The 15,512-nt window shown below is 34.9% G+C and overlaps 1 protein-coding gene across 16 annotated transcripts in view; it reads left to right on the plus strand.

Moving 5' to 3' along the window:
• Window positions 1-15,512, plus strand: part of Otogl (otogelin like) — a 225,051-nt gene that overhangs the window by 94,294 nt on the left and 115,245 nt on the right. For 13 of the 16 annotated variants that reach the window (XM_074084013.1, XM_074084010.1, XM_074084011.1 and 10 more), the window contains 7 exons: window positions 119-216; window positions 1,224-1,263; window positions 2,311-2,359; window positions 5,498-5,564; window positions 7,476-7,574; window positions 9,349-9,503; window positions 14,355-14,476. In XM_074084013.1, coding sequence (XP_073940114.1) covers window positions 138-216; window positions 1,224-1,263; window positions 2,311-2,359; window positions 5,498-5,564; window positions 7,476-7,574; window positions 9,349-9,503; window positions 14,355-14,476 — 611 coding nt within the window. In that variant the 5' untranslated portion in view covers window positions 119-137. Of the gene's footprint in view, window positions 1-118; window positions 217-1,223; window positions 1,264-2,310; window positions 2,360-5,497; window positions 5,565-6,551; window positions 6,793-7,475; window positions 7,575-9,348; window positions 9,504-14,354; window positions 14,477-15,512 lie in introns of those variants that run through there. The other 3 variants (XM_074084019.1, XM_074084020.1, XM_074084021.1) reach the window with 3 other exon arrangements.

Consider the following 15,512-nt stretch of genomic DNA (forward strand, 5'->3'; position numbering starts at 1 on the left):
ATTCCTCTTTAGATCACTTTAGTACATAACTGTATCCACTAGAATTTGAGCACGTTATAAATACACATATTTCTAAGATGCCATCATAGTAAAGACCAACAATTTGGTTACATTTCAGGGAGAAAAGCTACACTGAAATGAATATTGTGAGAAAACTCAGTTTAATGATACCTTGGAGTATTTTTTTGCTTCATATACTGCTGTTTTCGTTACAAGGTAAGAACTTACATATTACATTTTTACCTTAATTTAGCATATTTTAGTTTCTCATGAAATTGATAGTTTATGCTTATATTATAAAGCATTTTGAAGTCATTAGAATGGATATATAAAAATGACATTCTGACAATATTGCTGAAAATTCTTAATAATGTAAAAAATTTGGAACTTTAGTTATTTTTTGAGCCTTTTAAAATGGCTGTTTAAAATCATGCTTTTATCATGATGGTTCTACTTTTTCTCTTTTAAAAGATTATCTATAATCATTGTATAATCTAAGTATTTGAAATTTTATAAAAAAGAGAAATTGTTTACTTGAACTTTCTTTGTGCCATCAAACCCAAAAATGGAAGTAATAATTTTTTTTAAAGAATGAGTATAACATTTGAGGCTAAGAATTAATTTTCAATGATTTTATAGTAATTTTAACATTAAATTATCTTTTATCAGATATGTTCATGGAGAAGGCATTTATTTACATTTAATTATTAGTTTTTAATCCCTGAAAACGGCTATATATTTTGGAGTTTGCAGGGGAAATAGGAGAAATGACTGAGGTGTAAAAGACAGGAGAGGTCAAAGTCGCTTTCTGCCGTACTTAACAGTGACTGAGATCCCCCAGGAGAAAGATGTCATAAAATATTAAGCTGGACATTTAAAATCAACTAGTCCAGCACCATCATTTCATGGTGTGTTTGATATCTTGCTTAAATTCAGCAAATATTAGTTCTTTATTTATTCCATGTCTAGTGATCATTCTATGTTCTCATGCTATATCTCTTTGTGTATCTATGTACACTACCTATTCTTTTTGAATTATCTGTCACACCAGTATCTAACAGAAAAATTGCTGGTCAGAATCTCTGGAAAGTGCAAAGTAACTAGCAGCAAATTTCAACCTAAGTTTTATAATTTAGATGACAATGGTGTGCTAAATAACAGGGCATTGACCAAGATATTTTCATATTTTTTCATTCTTACCTGTATATATTTATCTCTGGCAGGATATGTTTATGCATCATCCATCCTCATGGGAACATCAGAGTGAGTGCTTCTTCTTTTTTATGTCCTCTTAAACATAAAATTAATGGGAGAAAGCAACCCTCAGCAGACAATTGCATTTGCTTTAGAAAATAACAAGTGAAATATTTTACAAAGAAAGCATGAGATATAGTTCTTGAAAATATTTCCACAAATTAAAAATGATCAGCTTTCATTTCTTTATTTATGGGCAAACATATTTTCTTTCCTTTTAATTACAAGAGATGTTCTTTGTGGTGTCAACTGACCATAGGTACTGAAGAGACATTACTTCATTTGAAAGGTTTGTAAAGATGTTGTATTCAGTAATGTACTCCTTTAAATTGTTATTAATAATACAGATTATTGACTGAAATGTGCTGTGTTCTTAACATAGAGTAAAACAGCTTTTAACAATTAAAAGAATAAAATGATTCTAGCAATAAATAATAATGATCATTTTTAGGGCTAAGTTAATTTGCTTAATGAAAAGCAGAATTCTATTTACCATTTGATTTTTGTAAGTTTTTTGACGGAGATAAAACAAAAGTATGAAACACCATAAAATAAATGTGCTGCTTAGTGAATTAATCATTTGATGCTGATGAGTTGCAATCTGATATCCTCACTCGAATTTATATTAATCTGCCCTTTATGACATGGAACAGGAGAAAGTTATGTATTATGTTGGAAAAAAGTAAACATAACCTTGGCAAATACTGACTTAACCAGATTTATGAAGTCATGTGGAGAAAATATACCAACTAGTGCTAAAATGTCACACTATTTTGTTTATTTCTCTATCTCAAAGTTCCTTCCTAAATTTAAGCTTACATCAGAGACCAGAGAGATTTGGGGACACTCCTGAATTTTGTAAAATGAGACAGTGCCACTACCTAAACCTAACCCTTCCAAAAAGGGGAGGGGGACCTTTTAAATGTTAAACCAAGAAAGACTTCTTTGATAAAGTGATGGAAATCAGGAGGAAAAACACCATCTCTCTCTTGGGAAAGGCTCGTTCAGGTTGCCTAGAGGCCTTTGACTATACAAGTTCTTTTTGTTTTCTTCCAGAAATGAGTTTAATGAAAATCGACAGAAAAGAACTCTTTTAGCAGCTCAGGTAGGTTATGCCTCAGATGGAGAGAGGCAGAGAAATAATCCATTCTGCTTTGAACTCTGCTGTCATTTCAACAATGAGATCTTTGTGGAGGGAATAAAATGCTAAACCAAGACAGGAAGGAGGAGGAAGAGGCAAAGTAACTTCTCTGCTGCTTTTTTGTGACCATTGAATTAATGCTCAGCTCACATTGACTTGTTCAAATGAAATAACTTTTTTGGTTTGTTTTTGCTATTCATCTCAGACATCTATTTATAGGTTTATAGGTTGGAAGCATTTATGAGAACCAAATCCCATCTACTTGCTAGAAAATTTGAATTGGTTTAGAAATTAAGCACAGAAGTAATACAAACACATGTAAGAAAGGACAGAGAGAGAGATGTAAAAGATATGGGCTAAATACTGGAAAACTGATGTCCTGACACATAGCTTTTAGGTTTTTCTAAAAAGTCTAAATTACAGGTATCTTTTCAGAGATACCTGTAATTTTTTTGTTTAAAGATAGGGTAACATTGAATTTGAGGAGACCTTTTACTTGGGTCTCTTTATATTAAGGATACTGGATAACATAATAGCATTATCTTCAAACTATGGTGGAATGTTCAGATGAATGGGTTTTAGAAAATATTTCTCTATAAAAGATAGGTGGCAAAATAAACACTCTTAGGAAAGACATTTCTTTGGAAAGTAGTATTTGAATATTTATATAGCAAACAGCTTAAACATACAAGGAAGTCTTTGACAAACGCTGAAATGCAAACAATTTCTAGCAGCATTTTCTGATGGATTCCTGAATTTGTATATTTTATTGGGTTAGACTGAAGAGAATTAGCAGATGAATAGAATACAGATGTGATATGTTGTTCCAACACTTTAGAAGACCAAACTAATTTATTCTTGTCAAGAGTGAAAACCTTTTTCTGTACCAGAATGGCAAAGGATTAAGTATGGAATGTAAACGATCTTCTTTTAAAAGAGCGTTTTGTTCTCAGGAGGCACAGGCAGGATGCTCATGAGTTCAAGGCCAGCCTGGGCTATGTAGTAAGTTTGAGATCTGAGCTACATATCAAGACCCTGTCTCAAAAAAACCAAACAGAAAAAAAGAAGTATTTTATGTACATAAGTACTCATTTATCATATGAACTGGTTAAAATGATTTTTCTCTGAGAAAATTTAAGTACATGTTTACCAGAAGACTCTATTAACCGCAAAAGGACATCAGCATGACTCAGTAGAAAATCTGATTTTGAGAGTAACAACATTCTGGTGAACCTGCTAGATTGAGGAGTCTATGCAATGTACCTCAAAGTTATCACATAGAGTGTCCTATGGATGGGATCATACTACTGTGCATTTATATGTTGTTCAGATTCGTATAATTGACCCCAAAGGAGTTGGGGTAAATACCTCTCCTCCGATACTAAGTGAGGAACATACTTAAGGGGAAAATTAGGAACATGACATGTGTACCTCTGTTTCCTATATCTAGGGAACATTGCCAAAATCATTTAATGTCTGATCAAATTTTAAAAGAAGAAATGTTAAAGGACAGTTTTGAACTGTTTAGGATCAAAATTTCAAGTGTGTTAAGGAAATTCATGTCCACTCGTCTGGGTCTTGGTCTTCTTGGGGATCCTATCAGGAACTGTGCAGTATATGTCCTAGAATTGTTTCTGCAAGGGAAGGGGAAGCTGACATATTTACCCAATTCCTATTTTCCACTGGTCAGCGATAGACTCTAAGAGTACATTTCCTATCCTTCTTGGAGTCCGCCTGCAGGCAGAGGCAGAAAGGACCTGGCACTTGAATTAGAGGCTTTATCCATGGAAACCCAGATGAGTTCAGAGGTGAATGTGAGGTGGGTGGAAAGGGGCAGCAATAGAGTCTGTTATAGTTATGGTTCTAAACACCCACGGGAGACAGATTCCTCTTTGAATATTCCCTTTTTCCAGTTCAGCTGGAACTTGTTACTGACATACCAGAAATCACACTAAAGATGTAAACAAGAACAGCAGTGCTTGGTATCTATTAACTCCACGTCTAGTGGAAGTAGACTTGTAAAGGAGTCATTTATGTTCAACTGGATCATTGAATTTGAGACACCATTAAGTGTTTCCCATTGTTTATATGACATAAAAATAAAAATGCTCCCGATTATCAATGTAACATGTCATTCTAAGTTCACATATGTTAAAAAAGATAAAAGCTGAACGTCGCATCTTTTCTCTGGTAAAGTTATAATTTGCGGTAAATGGGATGGACGCTGGGGGTAATCAGAAAGCTGTGTTAGAAAGTCACCAAAATTTCCTTGAGGAGGTAGGGGTTCAGTGGAGTAAGAAACAATAATATACTTTTGCCTGGGTCTACTGTCATCTACTATGTTCAGGTTTTGCCTAACAATGAAAACAGGGAGCATTCTTCCAATCCCATATTTTGAGCCTGGCGCTATTGTTCATACATCGCTTACATAATTTCATTCATTCCTCAGGCAGGTAGTGCTGTTTGTTTTTTGTAGATTGGGAAACTGAGATTGAACAGGCTGAATAACTTGTTCAATGTTATAACCACTGTGAGGCAGAGTTAAAGTCACCATATACTTTTGGAGAGCATCAAAGAAAACTTGCCTAGGTAGAAATAATGACAGAGTCACAGGTCTTCCTGTGGGTCGTGTCTTTGCAGATTGTTTCAGAGGCAGACAGATCATCACTGACTGGTCCCTCAGTTACAGGCATTTTTTCCCCCAAGACCCGTTTGTACATGGAAATAGAAGTTAGCTAAAGAATTGCTACTTCTGTAAGGGAAATCAGTCAGTTAATCCAAAGATTAAGTTCCAACCAGGCTCCTTTTATAAGATGAGGTAGTGACATACAGAGGAAGAAGGAAGAGAAGTGAAGACAGAGAGCAGAGAAGGCAAGTGAATTGTTCAAAAGTCATTTAAAGGGTTGAAGCCAGGTCTTTTAATCACAACCCCAACAGAGGCCTTTTCTTCCTTGCCAAGATAACCTCAATAATGTAAGGACATTCAAAGTCAGCCCTGGATCATTTTTGTGTTTGTAGCTGTGTTCCAGATTCACCCATTTGCATGTTTGGCTTAAATTAAATAATTTAACAATTTTGAATTCTTATTTCTTTCCTTTGAAGTTTGAAGCAACTTCTCCAAGATATTTTTTCCATGAAGCTATTAATTGGGGTGAGAGCAAAATAAAAGGTCAGTGCTTACACCTGTGTTTTTTAAATTATCATATTAGTGTTGTACTGGGGGCACATTGTGACATTTACAAAAGTTCTTACAATATATCATAATTGAATTCACACCCTCCATCATTCTCCTTTATCCCTCCTCCCCCCATTCCTGGAACAGTTTCAACAGGCCTCATTTTTCCATTTTCATACATGAGTACATATTTTTACTACATTCACCCTCCTATATCCATGCCTTATATCTTCCCTCCTCATGCTGGTACTAACTCCCTATACCTGTGTATTTTTATCTGGAGAGATCTCATTGGGGGATATATTGAATCAATTCTTATTGCTTCCATATATATCATGAAGGAGACTGAGTCAGGATGGTAATGATAGTAATAATTTAAGCTTACTTCTTATAGAAATTTAAATTACTTTTAGAAATAACTAGGGATAAACATTTAGACAAAGCTGATAACTGTATAACCAGGGAAGAGATCACTGGTATCAGAAAACTGTTTTCTGAGTCAGTTACTTGCTCCTTGATTCCCTGACACTGCTATTTTATTTCTTGCCATGAAGCAGAATGCTATGGTAGCTTAAAATTTAATTTGGGTGGTAACTAAGAGATAGATACTCTTATCATTATTTTAAAAATCACAATGATCCTTGCTAGTTTTGGTGATATTTGTTCCCAGGAGAGTATATAAGAGGTAAATATAATTCGGAAGGAGATACATTTTTTTATCTAAATATTTAGATATCTATTCATTGGAAAAATGTGACTGTGATCTAAAATAAACTTTAAAGATAGATGTGTCTCTTGGGGAAAAACTGATTTTAAAAAACATTATTTTCATCCATATTTATGGTTTAAGTTAAAACAACTCATTTTTTTCCTCACTTGAGATTTATTTAGAGATTTGTACGGTTTTAAATGTGAAGAGTCATCAATGGATCTTAAGGTGGAAATGAATCAAAGAATCTCTCTCATTCTTGTTTTTGGCAGACCTGTGGTAAAATGATTGTTCGTGTCTTCCATGAACTTGATATATTCCAGACAGGCTCAACTTCTTTAGTAATACTTCACAGTGACTCAAAGACGTTCTATAGTTCTCTTGATGTGTCACTTAAGTCCTTCCTGCTTGAGTTTAACCAGTTGCCTGTCATCCTCACCTTAATGGAAGAAAAATTTTACTGTGATTCATTTGCATTCTTAAATTCACCCTGGCAATGATGACAAAATTAAGGTTAGAGCTCATAGCTACTTGCTTTCTCTTTTTAATGTAATTCTTTAGGGCAATTTTTCTTTCCACAAAAGAAAGAATGTTTTGGTGACAGTCAGCAGTGATTTTGGCTTGGGCCTTATCCACATTAAATACAGGTTCCAAAGATGGCTTGATTTGTAATAGAGACTGGAGATTAATAGACAAACTTCAAATGAAATGTGTACTCATTCTCTTCAAAACTGGGATTTTCCTTGTGAGTTTTATATTTTGTATGGTCCTGGAAGTTAATGATGGACACTTTTCTTTAATATAGTGCTTGCTCCTGGAGAAGGGGCCAATCGGATGTACAGCTGGTGCCAAACTCTAGCTACGGAGTCATCTGTGGCTTGTGTATTTCTGGTTCTCATCATCTGGGACAGAGATTCCTTACATGGGAACTTGACCTTTCAATTGCTTGAAGGAGGCTAACCTTTGCTCTCAGAGTTCTTTGAGATGTGAAAGGCTGTCTTTCCTGCTTCACAGCACACATAATGAAATGAACTAGACAGACATTTGATGGTTTAATTCTTTAGCTCCTCAAGGCAAGAGGCCCAGGGTTCTGTTTAAGTTAATAGGGGTTACAGTTAGTCCAAGCTAGATCTTGACATACTATGTTTATAAGAACTGATGCATGCCAGAAGATAACTTATTATTTTGTCCCTCAGGTTCTTGTCCTTATGAATGCCTTAACGGAGCTTTCTGTTCTAAGACTGGTACATGTGATTGTCAAATATTTCAGGCTCTTGGGACAAGGTGCCAGATTGGTAAGTTTCAGGGATATTTATGAGAGAATTATGGGTCTGAAGAGAACATTCAGGCATAATTTGCGACAGTAGTGTTCATTCATTGGAAGTTGGGACAATCTTATTATATATTAACTTGAGAGCTCACAATTCATTTTCAGTAATTTGAAGTAATTTAGAAATAATGTAAAAGAAAATAGATATGCCCACTTTTCATTCTCACTGATCTCCATTTCCTTAAGTAGTTTTTCCACTTAGTATAGTACGAGGAACAGATCCTCATTTATGTCTTCTATGTTGTAAATTAAATTCATGATTTGAAGCCATTTAATCTTCTCAATTTTGAATTAATTTGTATGCATGGCATGTGGAAAATGAAAGTGGTATTAAGAGTTCTTAATAGGGTAGGAAATTGTTTCCCTATCTCATCTGCAGTGTCTAAGAGAAGAGCTTATATTAATAAAGATCAATAAACATTAATTTGTTTAATATTTATTGAATACCAATCAGACTGCAGCCTTGGCACTGGGAGGATACATTTGTGAATAATGTAGACATGTTCCTGTTCCTGCCATGCTGGAGGTTGCAGTGTAGAGGAGGGAAACAATACACAGAAGATACGTGAGAGTTGTGACATGTGCTAGGAAGGAAGGTGCAAGTTGCTATGAAAATATACCACAGACATAAGGAGCTATCAGGGAAGACTGCCTAAAAAATGAGCCTTCTCCTGAAAAGGCTAAAGTTGGACAAAGTTAGCAAATTTAGGTAAACATTACAAAACCAAAGAAAAGACACCAAGATTGTCTTGTTCTTCCTTCCTTCCTTCTTCCCTCCCTCCCTCCTCCCTTCCTTCCTTCTCTCTCTCTCTCTCTTTCTTTCTCATCCCTCCTTCCATCCCTTCCTTCCTTCCATCTTTTTTTTTTTTTGAAACAGGATCTCCCTGTGCAGCCCAAATTGGTCTCAAACACTTAGTGACTGCTCTGCCTCAGCCCCTGGATTGATGGGTGATGGGATTACAGACATGCACAACCACACCTGCCTTGTCCTTAATCTTTATGCTTCCCATAGAGTATATTAAAACATTTTACACAGATTAAGTGCTCAGTAAATGTCACCAATTTCCACATTAACCTAAAATGAAATGTCTAGAAAGTAAAAAAATTGAAGAGAAGTCTATTTACAAAGGCATCATGATGGCAATAGATAAAGTTGTTTGATTTAAGATGAATATTATTTGAAATTTGGCCAGTTTGAGGTCATGATTTCATAGATTCCAGTAAAGTTTGAATGACTAATGCTCCCCAACTCAGTTTCCAGGCATATAAACATAATTTTTTTGACTAGTAGCTATTTTTCTCTGTGGGTACTATATGGACATTTTTGAAAGAATTATAGAGACTTCTGTACTTTCATGATAACTATGCTAACATTTAGGACACTTGGTGGTGACATTTCTTTCTTTTCAGGGTCCCTGATTTGATTTTATCACTATCTCCTTCTCTCTATTATTTCCCTTATTCATCCTTTCACCTAGAATCTTTTTTTTTTTTGGAAGCAAAATTTAAGGAAGTAAATCCTTTCTTCACAGCAATTTGGACCCTGTTTTTCTTCAAGGGGTTTAATTAGTTTTGAGAACACTTGATAATTTTATGCTAGTTATTTCCTCATGTGCTATAGACCACTAAGAAGAAAACACTTGTTTCAATGAACATTAGGACTACTTAGCATGACCTAACATTACTGGAAGTAGGTACAATTCATTTTTTCTTACTAAATACTATTCTTTTCTTTTCAGTCCCAAACATGGGCAGTGGCAGAGATGGGATTTGCAAAACTTGGGGACAATATCATTTTGAAACGTTTGATGGCATGTACTATTACTTCCCAGGAAACTGTTCTTATATTTTTGCAAAGGACTGTGGTAATTTGGAACCTCAATACACAGTATGGGTAGGTGATCCAAGGATATAATTAATTAAAAGTTGTTTCTGGAAAGCATGTGTATTTAAAGTACTGAACAAATGATAGAAAATAAATAATACCCATTGAATGAAAATTTAGGGTTCTGTTCTTAATGGACTAGCCCAAATTCATGGCTATGTTGAGTATTATCCTGTTGACACGAGGCCTTGCACTGTGAGAAATAAGGGCTTGAATCCATGTTAGAGTCTTACAGGCAATGCAAAAGTGTCTATATTATATATGTCATAACATCGACTCCAGTCAATATTCCTGTTCCTCAGGTTTTATTTGACCATTGTGAGAGGATCAAGTTCAGGTGCCAATCATATTTTCATACTTCCTTCTTGACACTTTTATTGAGATGCCACCTGGTTTAATTTTTTTAATGGCCCCCCTGAACTGGGGGTATAAGTCAATGTTAGAGTAAATTCTCAGCTTGCTTAAGGACCAGGGCTCAATTCCCAGCGCCAAAATAAAATAAAGTGGCATCCTTGATATGAAATGGACAATGTGAATTGTGTAACTATTGGACATATTAATATTATAAGATTGAGGTCAGAGAATTAGTTCTTAGTTGTAAAGTTCCTCATTCAAATGGGTCTTAGGTGTCATCTCAAAATGCAAGCTGCAGAGTGGCTGTAGCTGAAATAAGGAAGTCAGGGGCCTATTTCCCTGCCTACTATCCTTCTCTTGCTTTCTAAACATCTCAAAGCGTGACCAGCAAACGGCTGCACTATTCCATTTAAAAGCTAAAACTCTCCATAGCCAAAATGTGTCTGAATCTCTTATTTTTTTCTTTCCCACTTATGTTGTAGTTGCCTACATTTTCCATCTCTGGGTGATGCACACTTAATATTTAATAGGACCTGAAGGTTTTTCAGGACACTGTGTCTGTGATTCAGAAAGGAAATGAGGTCTATTGAGAGTTAAATTATGGGGCATAGGATAAAGGAGTAGAGGTGTCTTCAGATGGAGAAATTAGTGGAGGACATCTTTAGTTCTTACAGGGCTCCAATTCTGCTTCCTCATTGTCATTGACTCCGCAACACCCCCTGGCTTTTTTTTTCTTTTATTCCTATGTGCATACAATGTTTGGGTCATTTCTCCCCTCTTCCCTCTGCCCCCTCCCTTACTTACCCCACCCCTTCCCTCTTTCCCCCACCCCCTTGCTACCAGGCAGAAACTATTTTGCCCTTATCACATGAACTCCTTTGACTCGCATTGAAAAGTTCTCGTCCAGCATCTCACTCTTTCAAGGACTAAAGTGTCACTAGGTAATTTGTCCTTGGGTAATAACACATTGCTGAACTGTGCTTCCACAGTTAATAGATACTGTTCCTATTGGGTCCAGTTTTCATTGTGGAATTTGCCTTCAAATCAAGAAAACTGTTTATTTGAAATGTCATCTTTTAACTAGTTATGAAAATAGTTCACTTATTTTGCAGGAACCTTGGAAAATCCAGAGAAGTCTAAAATATGGCATTAGTATTATCACCCAAGAGTCAGCTTTGCTAATGGCTTCATCCATTCCCTTCCAGGATTTTTCCTCTGGATTTTATTCAGATTTATAGAAATGAAATGATGCTATATGTAACTTTCTGCCCTACATGTTCACTTAATTTTATTTCATGATCTTCCATGTCAAATATTCTTAGCAAACATACATTTTATTAGCTGTTTTGTTCTGATTAATGGGATATTCAAATGATTGAACAGTTTTCTCTTGGATATTTATATTGTTAAAAATATTACTTTATAAAGATATATTGATAGATATATCTTTATGTAGTTTTCTTTTTATACTCCTGCAATGTTTCTTCCTTAAATTAAATTTTATTTTGAGGAAAATAACATATGAACATAGTTAAAAAGATTTCATCAAGGCATAGTTAAAAAAAATACTCTTGGGGTGGGGGACTTGGCTCAAGTGGTAGAGTGTTTGACTAACAGGTGCAAGACCTGGGTTCAGTCCCCAGTACGAAAAAAAAAAAAAGGCCATGCCTTCCTTTATTCCCCACTCTGAAGTCTGACTTTCTAAAGGCCAGTATTTCCTCTAGTTTAACTACTGCTTATGGCTTTTATCTTACATCAAAATATACTATTATTTCCTTAATTTTTAGAAGTTGTAACTTCTTTGTTCACCTCTTACCATGGAAAATAAGAAATTGTCTTAATTACCCCATACTTAATGCTTGGTTGCACATACATACACAGAGGCACACAAAAAGCCCCACGTGTTCCTCCTTTTAATAGAGTTATTATAGATATTTCATTTGGTTAAGTGAACATGTGGGTTTTACATTATTGTCACTATGTAAATATTGTTCAGAGCTGAGCCCAATAGGTTACCATGATATTCTCTTACAAATTTTCCTACAGTAAACAATTCTCTCATATTTTTGCTTTGTCGCATTTTCTTTACTCAAATGATGGATTTTTTTCCCTCCAAACTTTCTATCTGTATAAAACTTCTTAATGTTACAACCTCACAATGTCTCTTCCGCCCATGAAATATTCCTTCCTCAGTTCTTCCTTCTCACACTCCAGTGCAAACTGGCTCCTTCTGCAGCACTTGGGAATTCCTTCCATCATTCTCCCTGGAGAATTGTGTTCTTTTCTCTCTCTTGTAGAGAGACATTGGTTTTCTTGTTCTTGGATCCTAACAAATGTCTAGCAATCTGGGAACGTTGTTTATATTTGAGAGATAGGTTCTAAGATGCTTATTGGATGTCTGAACACAAGGCCAGTATTTGTAGTGGTGTTTAAGAAGATATTCTCTGTTTACTTACTTGTGTTATTTAACTAGGTTTTCAAGTTTCTTTCTGGAAAGGGAAGATACTTTCCTAGAAAATGTGTGTGGGAGAAACAATTTTGAAACCTTGAATATAATTTGGGAAGTATTTCCAGAATTTTGAAGTTCAGTTACCTCTGATTTCTCATCATTTCATATACAACCTTTGCCTACTTCTCTTTACTAAAAATATTTAGATCTCTTCCCCAGAGTTCTGAGATTTCATGGTAAAGCTTTTTCTTTTCTTTTAGTTCTGGTCTCTTAAAGTGCCCTTTTAAGTCCCTCAGTTTTAGAACAATACTTTTTTTCTTAATTTCTTTTCTTGTCTCCTTAGAGAGGGTTCTTCCTCTTTTTCAGAATCCTATTGCTTATATATTAGAGATCTTATATATTAGAACTCCTGAACTGAGTGATCCCTGAATTTTCTCCTGGATTCTTACCTATTTTCCATCTTTTTGCTTTGTTCATTCTACATTTTGGTAGGATTTCTTTCCAAGTCTTAGATATTTATTTTCTACCTTTCTATTTTAATTATAATTTCCCTCATCATCTTTCCAATATCCAATTACTTATTATTATTGTTTCAGTTTCCTTTTAGCAGCACTTTAATCTTGTTTTATGGTGGTATATACTCACTGTTCACTCTGAAGAGCTTAATTGTGGACTTTTGAGAGTTACTTTTCTGAATTGTTTTTAATTTTCTTGCTTTTGTTTGCTTATTTGGTGTCTGTCTTTCATGCTTCATACTTTCATCAAGTGATTAGTGATTGCTAAATATTTGTTCACATTTGAGAATAAGACTAAAAGCTGGTTGGAAACTCTGATTATATGAAGGGGGCTTGTTTGGCTACTGTGAAATCGATCATCCAGTTTCATTAAACTCTCACATCTTAGTATCTATATGTCTTGTTTCTCCAAAGAAGAGTCCTCTACCACCCTGCATGGGGTAGGATGCTGGCTTTCTGTATGTTGAGAACATGTTCAGCACACTCCTGCCTCAAGCTTTTATACTTGGTGTTCCTGTTGCCTAGAAGGGGCTTCTAGATTTCGTGTATGACCTGCTCGTACACTCCCCCTCTACCTGAATCTCACTTCCTCAGAGAGGCCTTCCTCAGCCACTCAATCAAAAATTGAACCCCAAATCTTGACACATACACTGTCTCCTTTCCCTGCTCAATGTTTCTTCTTAGCGTTATCTAGCATAGTATATGTTTTACTTATAATTTAGTTATATTTTTAAACATCTGCCGTATGACATAAAAGTTTCATGAGGGAAGATATTTTCATCTGTTTTGATTGAGGTAGTCCCAGAATCTAGCAAAATTCCTGGTAAAAAAATGAGAAGTCAGTGCAATTTACTGATTAACCATTAGATCCATATCCATTAAATTACTTCAGTCTTTAACTTCTGCCTCATTACTGGTGATTTCTTCTTATCACGTTTATGTTCGAGGGTTATTTTCCATTTATATAACTATATTTTCTTCAATAATTTTCATTAGTTATACTATACTCTTAGAATATTCTGAGATTAATTTTATTATAGGATGAGAAAATCTTTAATCTTCTCTTTTCTTCCTTTCTTCTTCTACTCTTTTTTTCTTTGTTTTAAATTATTACCTCTTTCTTCTCTAAAGTATCTGGGAATAAAAAAAAATAAAATTATGTTTTATTTTTAGTGAATTTTGTGACCACTTTTTCAAACTTTAAATATTGTTTAACATAAAGCTGCCGTTGTGACTCTTTCACAATTCACTAACAGGTAAAAAATATAGACATAAATATTGCAAATATGTTTCTTTATGTGCCTACAGTTTTCCTATCAGAACTATTTTTTTCTAGTACATATCACATAGCTTTAGAATATTAATTTTTGAGGTAAATACTTCTTTCCTATCAAAAATCCTAAATGTAATTGTAACTTTGTGAAGTGTCATGGGACAGAGAATGCTCTAGAACTGTAAACACACTGTTGTCTTCCTAACCCAAGTGGATCCTACTTCTTGTTTTTGTTTCCTATACTTTTTTATTGTTTTTCTCCCTTAAAGGTTCATAATAGCCCCAAATGCTTTGGTTCAGTGTACTCTTGTTATCGGTCAATCAGCTTATTCTTTTCAAACCAAGAGGAAATTCGAATTTCTGGTCATGAAGTAAAAAGGAATGGAATCAGGTAAGATATGAAAAATGATATAATGAAAATAACACCACAGATAAATAGGATTTTCAAATATGTCATGTTGGAAGTGAATTGTGGAGCAGAGGACAGTATCCTCACAGTTGTATGACACAGATATCAAACCCTTTGCAGGTTCTGAGGCCAACCAGGTGGCCAGGAAGTCAGACAGTTTAATCTTCCTTCTGCTTGCGCAGGATCCAACTATGTTTACATATTTGATTATAAGATCATCACATTTTTTCCTGAGGCATTCAAAGGATATGTTTATAATCCAACTCTGATTATTTTTTCTCCCTTTAAATATTTTCTCTTTTTCTTTAAAGCAGGACTTATAAAAATCTTTTGTAAAGATTTTAATTTTGGAAAAGATTTTGGAGGACCTTTCCAAGTTTATGTGCATGAGGCTTGGGTGTCACTTGAAATTTTCCTTTGAGGTTCTGACAAAGTCTCAAAGTCAGTAAATAACTGTCCCTGTTGGTCAGATCAGAGAGGAGCTGCTTCTGGAGCCTGCTTGCCAAGGATATGACTTGAGACTTTTGGGGAAGGGGATGATTATATGTTTGACAGAAGGTTTTACATTTTAAACTAGGAATACTGTGGAAAAAATCTACCTTCCAATCTAAATAATTAGAGAGACATTCAATTTAAAATATTTCCTAGAGGAGCTATGCCAGAAAAAATAAATTGTGGAATGGAACAATTTTATCCATCGTTAAGAATTTACTATCAAGTGTTTGAGCCATGGGGATTACTTCCAGCACAACATCCTCACAGCCAATGATGCTTTTTCTCAGTTTAGGTTCCTCATGAAGCAACAGGTGGTTTAGAAAGGGCTTTGGGCAAAGCAAAGGGAATTTTGTCATAGACTGACAAAGCTCCCTTCACAGCTCTGGGGCTCACTATTGCCATCATTTTCTGATAAAAGAAGATTTAGAATTTGAACGGGAAAGTAATGGAGTTAAATATGTATCTCTTAGCTCTAAATTTAATTAGTTTCTTTAAACAATTAATTTTGGGGGTTTTTTTTTGG

This window comes from Castor canadensis, chromosome 8, assembly GCF_047511655.1.
Source record: "Castor canadensis chromosome 8, mCasCan1.hap1v2, whole genome shotgun sequence".
Lineage (NCBI taxonomy): Eukaryota > Metazoa > Chordata > Mammalia > Rodentia > Castoridae > Castor > Castor canadensis.